This window comes from Perca flavescens, chromosome 16, assembly GCF_004354835.1.
Source record: "Perca flavescens isolate YP-PL-M2 chromosome 16, PFLA_1.0, whole genome shotgun sequence".
NCBI classification, from domain to species: Eukaryota; Metazoa; Chordata; class Actinopteri; order Perciformes; family Percidae; genus Perca; species Perca flavescens.
In genome coordinates this window covers 20,227,379-20,243,006 of record NC_041346.1, presented here as the reverse complement: position 1 = coordinate 20,243,006, position 15,628 = coordinate 20,227,379, and the positions used below count along the sequence as shown (strand labels likewise).

Here is a 15,628-nt window from a genome sequence, read left to right as displayed (position 1 = left end):
CTGAGGCCATGGTTCTCAGCAGGAAACCGATGGAATGCCTTCTCCAGGTAGGGAATGAGTCCTTACCCCAAGTGAAGGAGTTCAAGTATCTTGGGGTTGTGTTCGCGAGTGAGGGGACAATGGAGCGGGAGATTGGTCGGAGAATCGGCGCAGCGGGTGCGGTATTGCATTCAATCTATCGCACCGTTGTGACGAAAAAGAGAGCTTAGCCAGAAGGCAAAGCTCTCGATCTACCGGTCAGTTTTCGTTCCTACCCTCACCTATGGTCATGAAGGCTGGGTCATGACCGAAAGAACGAGATCCAGGGTACAAGCGGCTGAAATGGGTTTCCTCAGGAGGGTGGCTGGCGTCTCCCTTAGAGATAGGGTGAGAAGCTCAGTCATCCGTGAGGAGCTCGGAGTAGAGCCGCTGCTCCTTTGCGTCGAAAGGAGCCAGTTGAGGTGGTTCGGGCATCTGGTAAGGATGCCCCCTGGGCGCCTCCCTAGGGAGGTGTTCCAGGCACGTCCAGCTGGGAGGAGGCCTCGGGGAAGACCCAGGACTAGGTGGAGGGATTATATCTCCAACCTGGCCTGGGAACGCCGATCCCCAGTCGGAGCTGGTTAATGTTGCTCGGGAAAGGGAAGTTTGGGGTCCCCTGCTGGAGCTGCTCCCCCCGCGACCCGACACCGGATAAGCGGACGAAGATGGATGGATGGATGGATGGATGGAGGAAAAGAGTTACGCTTCCCTTCAAACACTCCTTGGAACTTTTTTCCCCCGATATCAGAATTAGGAACAAATTTAACTGAAATGAACTTTTCTTACTGATGAGAGAATGGAAGAGGATAGAGAGCTTGGTTCCGCTCTCCTGTTGCTGTTAAAAAGTAGAAGACATGACATACATATGGAGCCTAAACAGAGAGAGGGGGGGAACAGAGAGAGATTGACAGAGTTGTTGTTTGCTACAGCAGTTTTCTAACTTTTGTAGCATTGTTGAAATGTTTTTTTCCCCTTCATTTTCTGCTACTCTTCTGTTCAGCCAATACACTTTGTGTGGAGAGTTGATTTGATGGGATGATGACTCCTCTGAGTCTGTTCAGTACAGAAAGGATGTTGTGTCTACTCTTTGTTCCAGTCTATTTCTCATAAAGCACTAGTGGTGTGGTGGCAGATAAATGTTGTTCCTCCAATAGAAAGAATGTGAAGTTTCATAAGGATAAACTAATTATTAACCAATAGTAAAGACCAAAATACTTGTTTTAATATGCCAATTGATACAAAATATGATATGGAACATACAAATCTTCCAGTGAGGGGTTGTTAGGCAGATTGTACTTCACACAACACATAGGCCTAGGCTACTATCTCGTGAGTTCAAAGTAAATACAATCTCTTTACCGTGAGACATGGTCTCAGACAGGTAAAGTAAAGCTGTCACAGACAAATTATAGTTAAAGACTACCATACTTAACAAAAAGACTATAGCTAAAGAGTAAAATGACTTAAATATAACGTGAAAAGGATGTGCTATACAATCACAATACAATAACTGAGCTGAGATTTACTTTTATTTGAATAGACTCTGTGTTGACCAGATAAGACAGCGCTATGACAGGACAGCACTTGCTTGGAAAAGAAAAGAAAAAATCCGGTGGGCGGGGGTACAAAAGTAAATCTGCACCGCCCCGGCAGCACACAGAGTTTGGAAAGTCCTGATATCGTTGCATCGCTCAAAGCGACCGCCGCATCCTCACCCGTGGATTATAAAGTTTAGGCTACTTCAAAAGAAAGCCACCCTAACTAAAAAGTAAGTTTTGTGATTCCTAACTTTGTTTTCACTTTCGCAGGGATGTGTGGTCTAGGCTATTTGATTTCCTTGACATGCTAGAGGTTTGTAAGTCAGTTTAGCCATGCTCTTCTCTTAACCCTCGAGCAGTCCGTGTTATGTCCGTTTTGAAATGATTAGCCGATGCTAATGTCAAATAAAGGTAGAAAGTGCTAACTATAAGCGTTGTGAAAACAAGGAGTTATGGCCAAAACGGCAAATAGTCGTATGAAAGGGGTCTACTTTTCATATCACTATTTTGCCTCATTAATTCCAATTAAGTTAGTTTATTAGTGGAGTTAATTACTTGTGTTTCCCCAATTAAGCTTATTTTATTTATTTGTAAAGTACACTTTTAGTAATTATCTTGCGATTTAAAGACTTTTTTTTTTTCTCTTGCAGTAAGAAGTGCAGGGAAATAACGTGACTGTTTTCCTTTGGAAGTGCGTAAACAGTTTACACAGGTTCTTCCTTTCCCTCTATATGAATCATACAAGAGCAGTCTCCTTCTTATCTGATCTCGGCATTGTGATATTATTTAAAGAAAGCGATGCCGTAGTGCTTCCTGAAACAGTCGACCAGAAGTTAGTGACCACTAGATAACCCTTGGGTTCAGACCCTCATTGTGCAACAGGAAGGCGGTCAGAAATATTATGGGATTGTCTCAGGAGGAAAATCCTGTCATCCTTCTGAAAGCATTTAAGACATTTAATTAACATTTCATCCACTGTCAGTGTTGAATAGGTTGTGAGTAAATGACCAATGCCCTTTCTCAATGATGTTGTTGGAATTTAATCAAATGGCTTATAGTTAATATTTATTTTCAATCATCAATACTTATGACCACGTGTATGTAACCTTTTCATTACACAGTCTTGGATAACAGGAGATAGATCTGATACGCTACCTTTGTTTTACCATTGTGTGCCTAGTATGAGAGTGCATGAGATTGGCATTGATCCTTATCAACAATCACATCTCCTCATTGATTCCCAGCTTCTTTCTTTCCTGACCTTTCAAGCTTTAAAGACTGGAATTGTCTGCAACTCCGCTGCCACAGTCATTGCTGCTCTGCCGCTAGACAAGGACACTTCAACCTCTGCCTGAGTATCTTCACACCCCAGAGCCCCCTACTCAGCTTCTACCAACACAAACTCAAACATAAACTTAACGGAGATGGAGGGTCAGGTGGCGCGGTTTGCCCTTTTTCTGTGCATCGCTGTTGCAGCCGCTGGTAAGTGTACCAGCTGATATTCACTGTTTTCAGCATTAGATCTTATGTTACTGTGTTTCATGCTAAAACACGGTTTACTGAAAAGTGTATAACCTTACATTAGTCCATATGCCAATGGATTTAGTGGCTTTTGAGCCTCCTTGGCACATTTCTGTCAACCTGAAGTTCAAAGGCAGATATTAATCTCGTCCTGTCCTGTGTTCTGACATAATTTCGTTCTGAAGAGTATTACTTGCTCTGGTGTTTTTTCCTGCATGCTAAATCAGGATTAAACAACCAGTCTGTAGAGAGAGGTTATGTGGAAAATAGTTCTTTTGACTTGAACAATGGTTTATCCTTACAACAACTCAGAGATTATACAATATACAATAGTTTGATAGAGTACAGTGATAAATATGATGAAACAAGAGCTAAATTCAAAACCTATACAACTCCAAATGATATTGAGACAATTGAACCAATTAGTCATTTTGGGATACATTTGTTTGGATATTTGTTGAGATTTCCGTGATAAGAATATTTCATTCAAGGACAGTCCAGGCACAAGAAATAAGAAAACATGTAGGGCGCCTATTGATTTAATGTGATCCTCTGCTGTTGGCCCCCTCTAGCATTCCCTCCTCTGGTTGCCTGTGGCTGCCCATATCAAATTCAAACATGTAATCCCTACAAGGTGGTAAAGGGATCTGAAACCTTCCCTGTGCCCTCAGGCCATAATCCAGCCTCACACTCTTACCAGTGCTCTGCATTGTTGCTTCGGGGTGTTTGGGTCACACTTCCCTGCAGCAATCTAGCATTCGGGATGGCCCCACATTCAATAGTAAACCAATTCATTAATTAACAATTAATAGATTTTTTTGAGTATTATTCCCTTTTTGTGGAAATATCTTAAATATAATGTTCAAAATCTACTGACCTAATTAAAAAAAATAAAACATAAAAATCAAAATTGCATAATGTGTGTGAATTTTTGATAAACATTTTTTTCCAGTAAGAATATATAGTTTTAATTCTTTTGGAGATTCATCTTTTCAATCTTATTAAAGTTATACTTTATCATTTTAGATGAACTGCACCACTATCTGAGAGAACTTAATTGTTTTAAAAGTTAAAACTAGGAAAAAACTATATACACTCTGTGTTGTAAGCAGCTTTTTAATAGCTGATATAATACAAATTTCCTCAGACTCTAAATACCAGCAAAGAAAGCATAATGCACCCTGCTGTTATGTAATATAGTTTTAACGGTCAACTAAATAAGGTTGTCCGCATTCATTTTTCAGTGATGCACTTGAAGGTAAAACAAACACTTAGGTGCCAAACAACTTTTTTCACACTGTCATAAAGCTACACCAGAAAAATAAACTGGCATTTTCAACTTGCTTTTGAAATAAGGCAAATTGGCCCTGGCAAGCATACATCACTGTTAATATTATGTGCCAGAAAAACAAGCCTGTTTGCTAAATCTGCCTTCACTGCTGACCTACTGTATGACAAATCACAACATTGCCACAAGTGCTAAACACCCTCTCAGCAGGGGTGCTGGCGGCAGGGATACAGAGGTATTTTTTGGCCAACTGGCAGACCTGCAGAGAGGTGACCTCATGTAGCTTCCACTGCAGGGGATGATTCTCACTGTCTGCTGGTGGAGTCTGCAAGGAGCTGTTTAGCTCAGCCTTAATTGCCTCTGTGACACAGTCCTGAATTTGCTATCATTTTATTTATTTATTGCAAGAGGTTCCAAGAATTTTCTTCTTTCCTCCTCTTATTTTTTTGGCTACAGCAGCATTAGGAGAAGACCCAGAGGGAGCTGCGACACTGTTCTCAGTAAGCAGGGTACTCTGACCCCGTGTACGGAATTTTGAGGATAATTAAAACATTGGTGTGACATGTACGAGTTCCTCTATCTCAGGCATTGTTTATTTGTCATTATGTAGTCTAGTTTTGTCATATTAATTTGTCATTTTCTCTGACATTGTCTCCTGGGCTTAGTACTCTGTTATTGTTGATCAGATGAAGCAGAAGCATCAGGTGTGACTCACTAAGGCCAAGAGTATACTCCATAGGAAATCAAATTTGCACATTCCCAGACAGAGTAAGGTGCTTCAAAATCAAACGGCACATATATATTTACTGGGATTTGAGGTCTGTTTGTTTAATAGCATCCTTGCCAGCTGCAAGTCATTGTGATTTGAGATTTCTGAAGCACGGTTTGAATATACAGCAGCTATTGTGCTCACAGTTAAAGTAACCCAAACATTTCTTTGCCATATCCACTGTACAACTATAGATATCCTACATACATAATGTATATATGATATATACATAACCTTGCTAAGTGACCCAGTAAAGTCAGAGGAAGATGTCTAATGCTTTGGCTATACTTGCGTGCGACACCGTGGCCCGGGCCTCCGTAGATGGCGCGTGCCAAGAGCATGCACGGAGACGTTTATGCTCAAAGCATTGTTTGTTGCAGTTTTCTCCAAAACACTAGAGTGCGTACAAACAAAATAATCTGTGAATAAGCAAGAAGTAGTAAAGAAGCACAGAGCGGAAGCAAAGGAAAGCAGGCTGCCTGGCAACAGTAGTAAACCCATCCATGATAAACACTGACATACTGCGAAACGTTACAATTATCTACTCTAATCATTAACATGACTGTTGTTTATCTCTAAGTCGAAACTACTGTCTAGTTCAAAGCGATCAAAGCGATCTGTCATGTTTTTCCACACTCTCCAGCAAAATGCTTCTTCTTTTCCCACTGTGGTGTGTCTCTCTCTCTGACCACGTATTTAAGGCTGTTTGACTCCCCTACATGAAGAATCGATGTTTGTAGAGGCGAACGTGCTCAGCCAGTCTTCCCAGCTGACCATGTTAAACTGAAAGCCCAGCGCGTGCCGATTTACAAAATTTTAGAGGTGAGATCACACTGGTCTTAGTTTCCCTACACTGCCTCCCTGTGAGGTTAATTGTGTTTAAAATGTTGCTGTTTGTTTTTAAAGCCTTACATGGTCCAATCTACGGGTTTATCTCCGAGCTCCTGTGGTGCCACAATTCGTCTAAATCCCTTTTAGTTATTTAACTGGGGTATTTGTTTGTGCCAAGATCATCCAGCCTTTGCAATAGTGGAATTGATTCTCCCTCTATGTTTGATCAACTGAGTCCTTCCTTTTTAATAAAACATGTCAAAGAAGTACCTTTCTCCCAGGCTTCTAACTGTATTGCCTGTTTTCACTTTTTGTTTCAACGTTAGTCCTTTTTAAAAATCTGTTGGTGCACTGATTCTAGGCAGTTGCTCTTGTAACTGTGTTGTTGAGAGGCATTTAACAAATGTATTTAACTTTGCACCTTTCTTTATGGATGTGATAACATCTGCCTCAAACACGGCAATCATTTACTTCTAAATATATTATTACATATCTCTTGAAGAGTAACTGTAGAGTAACTGTCTTTTACTAGACCTCCTCTGCCTGGTGTCCAATTCCCACACCCTCAGTTTGTAACAGCGCCTCTCTGGGTTAAATGGTGTCTCCAAATCAAAGCTGAATAACCCTGATGACATCATCAGGGTTATTTTATCACACTTGACAAAGCTCCAGAGACACAGGACACATATATACAACTGCTTTCACAGGCTATTTAGTACCCTCCATGATGCATAAACTGATCTTCATGTGTAAAGTCGGAGTGTCCCTTTTTTTTAAGGGTTTTAAATCCTAGAATCTTAGCATATACAGTGTGTATTTTTCCTTGCTAACATTGCTAGGCTGATTGGCCTTTTAAATGACATCAAAAAATGGAAGTTCTCCGATTATGTCTGCTTAGCTGCTTATTACATGAAGCTTGGTTTATAGGAGGTTCTCATTTAAAAAAAAATGTCCAGACCACTTTATAATCGCAAGCACAATAACCGACACAAACATTTATCTATGTGTCTGACTGAAGTCTTTGTATTTAGTTATTTTATCCACTGTATGCTTGGCGCTTCCTGGGAGGGAAGTTGTGTTGAATATGCCCCTTTCTGCAACAATTTTCCCAGTGGGAGCCAGGCATCATGATGTTAACTGCCAGACCTCCTGCTGCATTTTTGCCTACCCCAGAGTCTCCCTCCACGGGCTGAAGGAAAAGCACAAAAGTGATTAGCGAGCTGCTGGAGAAGGAGGGAGGGCCGTCTGAAAATGAATCCTAAAGAGAGCCAGACAGACAGACAGCCAAACAGAGATAACATAATTCATAAAGACTGATTCATGGAGACAGTAAGGGAGTGGGGGGAAGGGTCAAATTTATGTGACTGTCAAATAGCAGATAAGTGGTTGAGAGGAGAGATGTGGGGAAAGCGAAGTAAATAGGGGATTAAAAAATACAGAGATAGGAAAAAGGACAAGACAGAGATAAAGTCTGGGAGATATGGAGACCCAGTTATGTGATAAGTTGTGAAAATAAAAGACGATGAGTAATTAGACAAAAGAGAAAGGGGGTGGGGGGGGACGAGAAATTGGGTGTCAGGGATTTAAAAAGGAAAAAAGGAGAAATGGAAAGAGATGACAAAGGTTTCTTGGACGGCATGCTGTAGTAGAATAAGCTGAAAGCAATGGAAAAAAAACCGTCAGACTGGGTGGCAGGGAGACGCGACCACTTGTCGCTGCCTCAGACCGATTTCAATCTCCTTCCATGTTATGCCCCTCCCAAATAACAATCCATTTTTGACTGCCTTGCTTTTCCTCTGTTTGAAAACAGAATGCAGTGTGAGAGAGCCTCACTAATGCTATGTTCCTCTCTTGTGTTTGTTCCCACATGATTTTCACCAGCTAACACTTGACTGTTTATCAAGATGGTTCTAGCATACAGAGTGGTTATAATATTTGTGGGATCCTAAAAGAAAAAAAAAATACAATTGAATGTAATGCAAGTCTGTTTTCAGATTTAAGTGACTTTATGCACGACATATGATGCTACAGGTGAATTTGTTTCAGTGTTTGATATTCTCTTTCTGTTTTTGAAAATAAATCTGGAAAATGTATTGGTATATATTTTGAATAACCGAGAAAAGGTGAATCCTATCCCACTGATATAGTGCCCTTTATAGCCTATTTATCATTGATTTATTCATTTTTATTTCGTACTGGTGTAATTGCTGATTGTTTGTCTTCGTCGTTATGTTTAAATGATGTTAAAACAATAAAAAATTTGATAACAAAAAAAGAAAAGGTGAATCCTGCAATCTCTAATTTTATTATCGTACTATACTATACTTATAAGAATAATGCTATATCTTTACTCTGAAGGACTCTGGCTAATCTGCAGCACATTTAGCAGCTCTTTTTTTGTTATCCCTCAATTTTTGCTTTCATTTTCTATTACCAGAAACCCATTAGGCTGTCCTTGCCGTGAGAGAACTCTGGTTTCTATAAATTGTGCCAAAGATGTTTTGGGGGGAACATCTGAAAAAGCTGAACTTGATAACCCTTTATGCTGTAAACAGTGAATAGTCTTTACTTTTATCTTACATAACTGGGTCCCTGTTATTCTAAATGGCACTCCAGCATTGACAGTTTAGTATGAATGAAGAGGTTAGAAAGCTATATTGCTGTGGCCGGGTTTGCTCAGTGGGTAGAGCAGGCACACGTATACCGAGAGGGTTATACCTCGATGCAGAGGTCTGGAGTTCGAGTCTGACCTGTGACGATTTCCTGCATATCTTCCCCCTCTCTCTATCCCCTTTCTCACCTAGCTGTCCTGTCAAAATTACAGGCAGAAAAGCCCCAAAAAATAATCTTAAAAAAAAGAAAGAAAGCTATAATGTTCATCATTATGGTTTTTGCTGCATCTTGTCTGAATTTCTCCTCAACATCATCACTGTGTGACTACAGGGTCTTGTGCCCTACGGCTCAATGCTATTCATTATGCAGTTGCAGGAGCGCTGAATGGCTCATTAGTAGTGGGCGAGATAAACGCCTCGTCAGCATGGCGACCACTTATGCTCACATCAACATGCCTGCTGTCTGCGCAGATAAGGCATGGCATTATCTACTCTTATCTCTAGGTCTGTCTACCCATGGTCAACCCTGGGGTCTGCACAAACACATGAAATGTACCTGGACAGAATGTGGATGGAAAAACTCTTGGTGGATCAGCTGACTCACCTATGACTTTAAGTCAGAGGTGCTCAAAGTAGGGAGGGTTTCCGATCTCTGGCAAAACAAGAAGGAATTTCACATTGTATGTCTTAATTTCCTTGAACCTTTATTCACTAGTGACTTTAATTAATGAGTGTACTATTATGGGGCAGAGTCGGCCCCTTAATCTGTCCCTGGCAGAATTGCTACAAACAAAATATTCTCAGCTAGAATGTCAGCTCAAATGCTTCATGTAATGTTTTTCCATGAACAAAGAGCTTTTGCTTTGAACTTTTCTCTTGTCCTAAAGGAAATTGCAACAAACGAAGCATTTTAGAGAATGTTAATGCAATTTTAGTACTTGGCATTTTTCCTTAAGAGAACATGCTATAGTTCTGCATACCCTGATTTCCAAAGTGGTCAGTGCTGTTCAGTGTGCAGTTGAGTGTTGTGTAATGGCAGAACCTCTTGATTCAAGCACTGGGTGGGTAGTTTTCCTGTTGATTCAGGTGCCACTCCGGTCAATCTGTATTTAGAGAACTGAAATCGCTCGTGTGTGTGTGTGTGTGTGTGTGTGTGTGTGTGTGTGTGTGTGTGTGTGTGTGTGTGTGTGTGTCTCTGTGTGTCTCTGTGTGTGGTATGTTTGCTGTGATGAAAGAACCCTCTCTGGCTTTGGACACTGTATTTTTCATTTGCTCGTATTTCTGTGATATGTTAGAAAGCAGAATATGACTCTAGGAAAAGCCTCGAGACATCTGACAGATTACTTTAATCTGCTCATGTACTGTAACTACAACAAATCCAGTAGTCAAACTCTGGATACTTAATAATCTTCTCACAGATGCTGAAGGAAACAAAGTTACACTTGTCAAACAACTCTCCCAGTCCAGACACTTCCATTAGTTAAATAGTGAAAATGAAATCATAAACCCGAAGCTGTCTCAGATCTCTCTGTAAGATAATTCAAAAACATTTATGTTCTTAAAGGCCCATATAAATTTAAAGATATTTTTTATGCATACAGTTGCAATCTTTGAACTACAGAGAACAATACCATTGGGTGTTTCTCAACTGATCATGAAAGAAAATATGCTTTTTTTTTTTTTTACTGATGTCAACAAACTTTTTAACAGCATCAAAAAATCCTGATCCTGCATAATGCATTTTTTGATGTTTGTCTTTCTTTTTCTTTCGTTTACACTTGGATCATGGATTGTACTATTTTCACTTGTACTATATTCTCACTTTTAATATCTTTAATAAATAACAGAGCCTTCATTACTATGCCACACTTGTAATGGAAAGCATTAATATGTACTGGCAAAAATCAGTCAAGAAAGACGAGCTAATCTCTGTTGGTTCTTCACGAAACATATGTTGGGCAAAGCTACATCAATCTTGAATGATTGGGAGCAACCACTGTGCAATGAATCTCTAAAGCTTCAATATGCTTTGGTTGCACGCAGTTAGCATGAAACTTGCTAAATTAATCTGTCTATCCACCAATTAACACTCGGATGATTAATTGTGTTTTGCTAGTGCTCTTTCAGTGTATTGGGAAGGAAAAACTAACTGTGTAAGTGAAAGGAAAATATGTACTATACCCAGTAACTGATGGTGTCTGGAATATAACAGATCACCTGGAAGTATATATGAGCATCAACATAAAAATGATGGCTTATTTTTCATGCCTGCAGCTAGGGCTGCGCAATTAATCAAATTTTAATCACAATCACGATTTTGGCTTCCCACGATCAAATTTGCGTGATCGAGCGATATTTAAAATGCGTGTTTAATCCAGTTACTACTGTGGCTAACGGTAGGCTAACGTTACCTGCTGTGTAACGTGTTAATAGTGTTTACTAGCGTGACATGCAGCAATGTCTATGTTGCCTCTAACGTGAGTTTCGGAGCATCAGAGCGCAACGCAGACATGTAAGTAGCAGTGTAATGAGCCACCGAAATCCGCGTTGCTATTTCGTCAGGTAGATCCCTTACGGCAAACGTGCATGTATGGAAAGCGGTTGCGCAACAGCTGAAATGGCATACTCCTTCATAGTATCCTTCAATAAAGGAGGAATGTAGCACAATATGGATGTATTAGCAGGAATGTAGCACAATATTGATGTTAAAGCAGTTATAATTAGCCTATGTGACAATTAAAAATTTGTTTTGGTTAAAATCAACAAATAATCATGATAATTAATCGTGATCTCAATATTGATCAAGATAATCGTAATTATCATTTTGGCCATAATCTAGCAGCCCTACCTGCAGCTGCTGCTTGCTTACAAAGAACAACAATCCATACGACCAAATTTATCTGCATCTAATCATATGGAATGTCTAATTTTTAGCAGCAGACATTGCATAAAGTTAGAGTGTGAACAACGGAGGAAATGAGTCGTAGACCTTTCATACGCCACTGTTGGACTTGTTGTTCCGCTGGCTTCCGACAACGATGAGACGACGGACAAATGGCTCCCAGAGGTGTAAACAGAGCTAGTGTGAAGACAGGCTGTCTCCAGACCCGCTATCACATCCTCAGTTCCTCCGCAGCGAACATTGGACACAGAACTTGGCACACAGGCACACACAAAAAGTCTTAAGCCATTAAACTGACAAGACTAATCAGTACATTTTTGGATAGAATTCCAGGACTTGGGAGAGGGAGGTGAGATGGTCAGGAAGCTTGTATTTTGTATGGAGTGTGTAATGTGTAATATGCAGGGGTGAGAGGCCAGGGGACAGTGCAGGCCCCTGCAGAGGACTGATAAGGGCTTGTTTACCTTCCTGTGGATGGTCAGGCCTCAATCTGCTGTTGCGGAAACGCCGGGACAATAGGTGTGTGTGTGTGTGTGTGTGTGTGTGTGTGTGTGTGTGTGTGTGTGTGTGTGTGTGTGTGTGTGTGTGTGTGTGTGTGTGTGTGTGTGTGTGTGTGTGTGTGTGTGTGTGTGTGTGTGTGTGTGTGTGTGTGTGTGTGTGTGTGTGTGTGTGTGTGTGTGTGTGTGTGTGTGTGTGTGTGTGTGTGTTGAGCCAGCCTTGAAGCTCCCCTCTCCGACTAACTCTAATAGGACCGCTGACCCCTCCCTCCCCCTTCCCCATCATGACTCCGTCGCCCGACCCTGGACACAAACAGTTTACTCTACCCCGAGGGACCAAGGGAGACAGTTGGTCTTGACGTTGTCTGCTGTCAGGGTTTCCCCTCCGGTCCCCCCCTCATTCTTTCAAACGCAGCCATGCTTCAAGTTCTACAAGTCTGTCTTTTGCAGCTAAACTCTAGTTAAATAGCTGATGCTCTTTTCCACAGTGACTTACAATGAGGGAAGGCATGAAAGACAGGGCATGACATCAAGTCTGCCTGCTTGCTTGCCCGAGGTGAGTGAAGAGGCAGCTTGTTATTGGGCCACAGGTACTCAATTCCCTGAATCTAAATCATCATCATTTAGTTAAGGTGTGATAGAAATGTAAAATTCAAAGCCTTGCCACTGCCTGTCAGTACTCTGCAATGTCGGCACAGCACGGATGCTCAAAGTTAAGGCAACAGTGTTACAGACAGCAGACGGCAGATGTTTTGTACCCTACTGGCAGATGTAGCCAGCTAACAGAGACCACACTGGCAGTAGCACTAATGGCAAAAGTTGTCCACCATCTCCACCGAATCAACCATTTTCAAGTATGCTTTATTTCGTAAAAAAAAAACACTTCAAATATAGAAAACACAACCTCAGTAAATCACAGCAAACAATCTCAGCAAAAAATATGTTGGTTCAACATTTATTTGAATCCATCAAATCAAATTGTTTTTAGAGAAATGGACTTTTTCCAAGAAGTGACTTTGTTTTGGCAGGTTTCCAGTCTTCCCTCCTGTTATTATTACCCCTATAACCACCCTATAAGTCATTTTTATTTCTGCTGACCAATGAGATGCTGGCACAGAATATATTCAAAACAAGAAGTGATAATCTAGTCAGTCTGATACACTAACAGTGGAAAAAAATAACTGCATCTCTACATGCTTCTGCTTTTTGTGCAGTTATGGACAGTCAGGAGCAACATTGTGTGCCATTTCCAGGACATATGATGTGACTTCTCAATTATTTGTGTCTTATTTTGTCATATATAAGTCGCTTTTATGGTGAATTAGTGCTCATGTAAATGAGTGTAGCAACAACAATTTCATCTCTTCGATAAAAGGGGTTCTATAATCTCTCCACTCTCAGCCTCTCTAGGTTTTCTGCTTGCAGCCCTACCCTTTCTCTCCACTCACAGTAAGAGACAACTCCAGTTTGGTTGGTTGGGTCTGAACAGATATTTTTTTCTTATCACTATAATGTTAACCTAGTGTGTAACAATGTAGTGAATGTTACCCTAAAGTTGAATTATGGGCTGTAGCATTATGTAATGCTTGTGGGCTTGAGCCGTGAGTGCACTGCTCACATACCCTGCAATGCCTTTTTGACCTTGCTAATGCCTCAATGAGTGCCCAAATTATGACAACTTATTTCCTAGAGCATTTGTAACAATGTAATTTGGTCCACCAAACTTTGAAATGTACGTTTTATTTTTTTGCATTCACATACGCTACTTAAAATTGTTGGCATATTTTCCAATGATCAGTAAGTCGTCATGTTTCACAATTGTTTAAAAGAGATGGTTTTAGACAGATTGTTTTGCGTACTGGCAGAGTTGTGTACAACATAACAGTTGCTATGTGTTTGTCTTAAAACACTTCTGAGAAGAAAGAGAAGTACAGTTTAGGGCTACTAAAACGCCTCAAAGTCTCCAGTAACGCCCAAGCACAGCCACCAGCCTCAGTTCAGTTATGGTGAGCTCTGCCTAATTATGTGGACAGTGAAACTTCTTTAAGGTTCATTAATGTTAGCATGATAAAATATGTGCATAAAGCACGAAGTTAACTGGAAGTGGCCTACCTACAGCTAAATTCAATTTAAAGCTGATAAAGTACAACTGAAACCAAAAATCAGGTCTCAGTCATTGACACACACGTAAAGTTTTTAAATCTGTGAAAATAGGGAAGACTGCTGGGCCTGATGTCCTTAAGACTTGTGGAGTAATACCATGTTATAGCCAACTTGCCTCTGTTTTCACTGACATTTGTAACTTGTCACTCTCTCTTTGTGTGGTTCCAAATTGTTATAAAAAATCAATCATAGTTCCCGTGCCTAAGAAAACGACTGCCACCTGTATGAATGATTTTAGACCTATAGCATTGACTTCTGTGATTATGAAGTCTTTTGAACAGCTTGTGAAGGAATATATCAACAACAGCATACCTATCTCTACTGATCCATTACAATTTGCCTACAGATCAAATAGAGCTGTGGATGATGCTGTATCCTTGGCTTTACATACTGTGTTCCAACATCTAGAGGGCAGGGATAAGTATGTCAGGATGCTATTTGTTGATTATAGCAGTGCCTTTAATACTATCAGACCTTCTATTTTATATATATATAAATATAGTTGGGGTCGGGTGCGATGCCACATGGGTGGCAGTGAAGGTCAGGGGCCTCGACGGACCAGACCCGGGCGGCAGACGCTGGCTCTGGGGACGTGGAACGTCACCTCTCTGTGGGGGAAGGAGCCGGAACTGGTGCGGGAGGTGGAGCGCTACCGGTTAGATCTGGTGGGGCTTACCTCTACGCACAGTCTTGGTTTTGGAACCATACTCCTGGATAGGGGTTGGACTCTTTTCTTCTCCGGAGTTGCCCAGGGTGTGGGCCCGGGCGGGTGTGGGGATACTCACAAGCCCCGGCTGGCGCCGCTGTGTTGGAGTTTACCCGGTGGACGAGAGGGTCGCCTCCCTCGCCTGCGGGTTGTGGGGGAAAACTCTGACTGTTGTTTGTGCATATGCACCAAACAGGAGTTCGGAGTATTCGGCCTTCTTGGAGACCTTGACTGGAGTCCTGCATGGGGCTCCAGTGGGGGACTCCATTGTTCTGCTGGGGGACTTCAACGCACACGTGGGCAATGATGGAGACACCTGGAGGCGTGATTGGGAGGAACGGCCTCCCTGATCTAAACCAGAGTGGTTGTTTGTTGTTGGACTTCTGTGCTAGTCATGGATTGTCTATAACGAACACCATGTTCGAACATAGGGATGCTCATAAGTGTGCCTGGTACCAGAGCACCCTAGGCCGAAGGTCAATGATCGATTTCATAATCGTTTCATCTGATCTGAGGCCGTATGTTTTGGACACTCGGGTGAAGAGAGGGGCAGAGCTGTCAACCGATCACCATCTGGTGGTGAGTTGGGTCAGGGGGTGGGGGAAGCCTCTGGACAGACCTGGTAAGCCCAAACGTGTAGTGCGGGTAAATTGGGAACATCTGGAGGAGGCCCCTGTCCAACAGACTTTCAACTCACACCTCCGGCGGAGCTTTTCGTGCATCCCTGTGGAGGCTGGGGGCATTGAACCCGAGTGGACAATGTTCAAAGTTTCCATTGCTGAA

The 15,628-nt window shown here is 41.6% G+C and overlaps 1 protein-coding gene across 2 annotated transcripts in view; it reads left to right on the top strand.

Moving 5' to 3' along the window:
• The first annotated feature begins 1,683 nt into the window (after positions 1-1,683).
• The window catches only part of eng (endoglin), a 47,096-nt gene continuing 33,151 nt past the window's right edge, over positions 1,684-15,628 (top strand). Inside the window, exons 1-2 of one of the 2 annotated variants that reach the window (XM_028601320.1) lie at positions 1,684-1,786; positions 2,826-3,038. In XM_028601320.1, the coding sequence (XP_028457121.1) occupies positions 2,981-3,038 (58 nt within the window). In that variant the 5' untranslated portion in view covers positions 1,684-1,786; positions 2,826-2,980. Of the gene's footprint in view, positions 1,787-2,800; positions 3,039-15,628 lie in introns of both variants that reach the window. The other variant, XM_028601321.1, reaches the window with a different exon arrangement.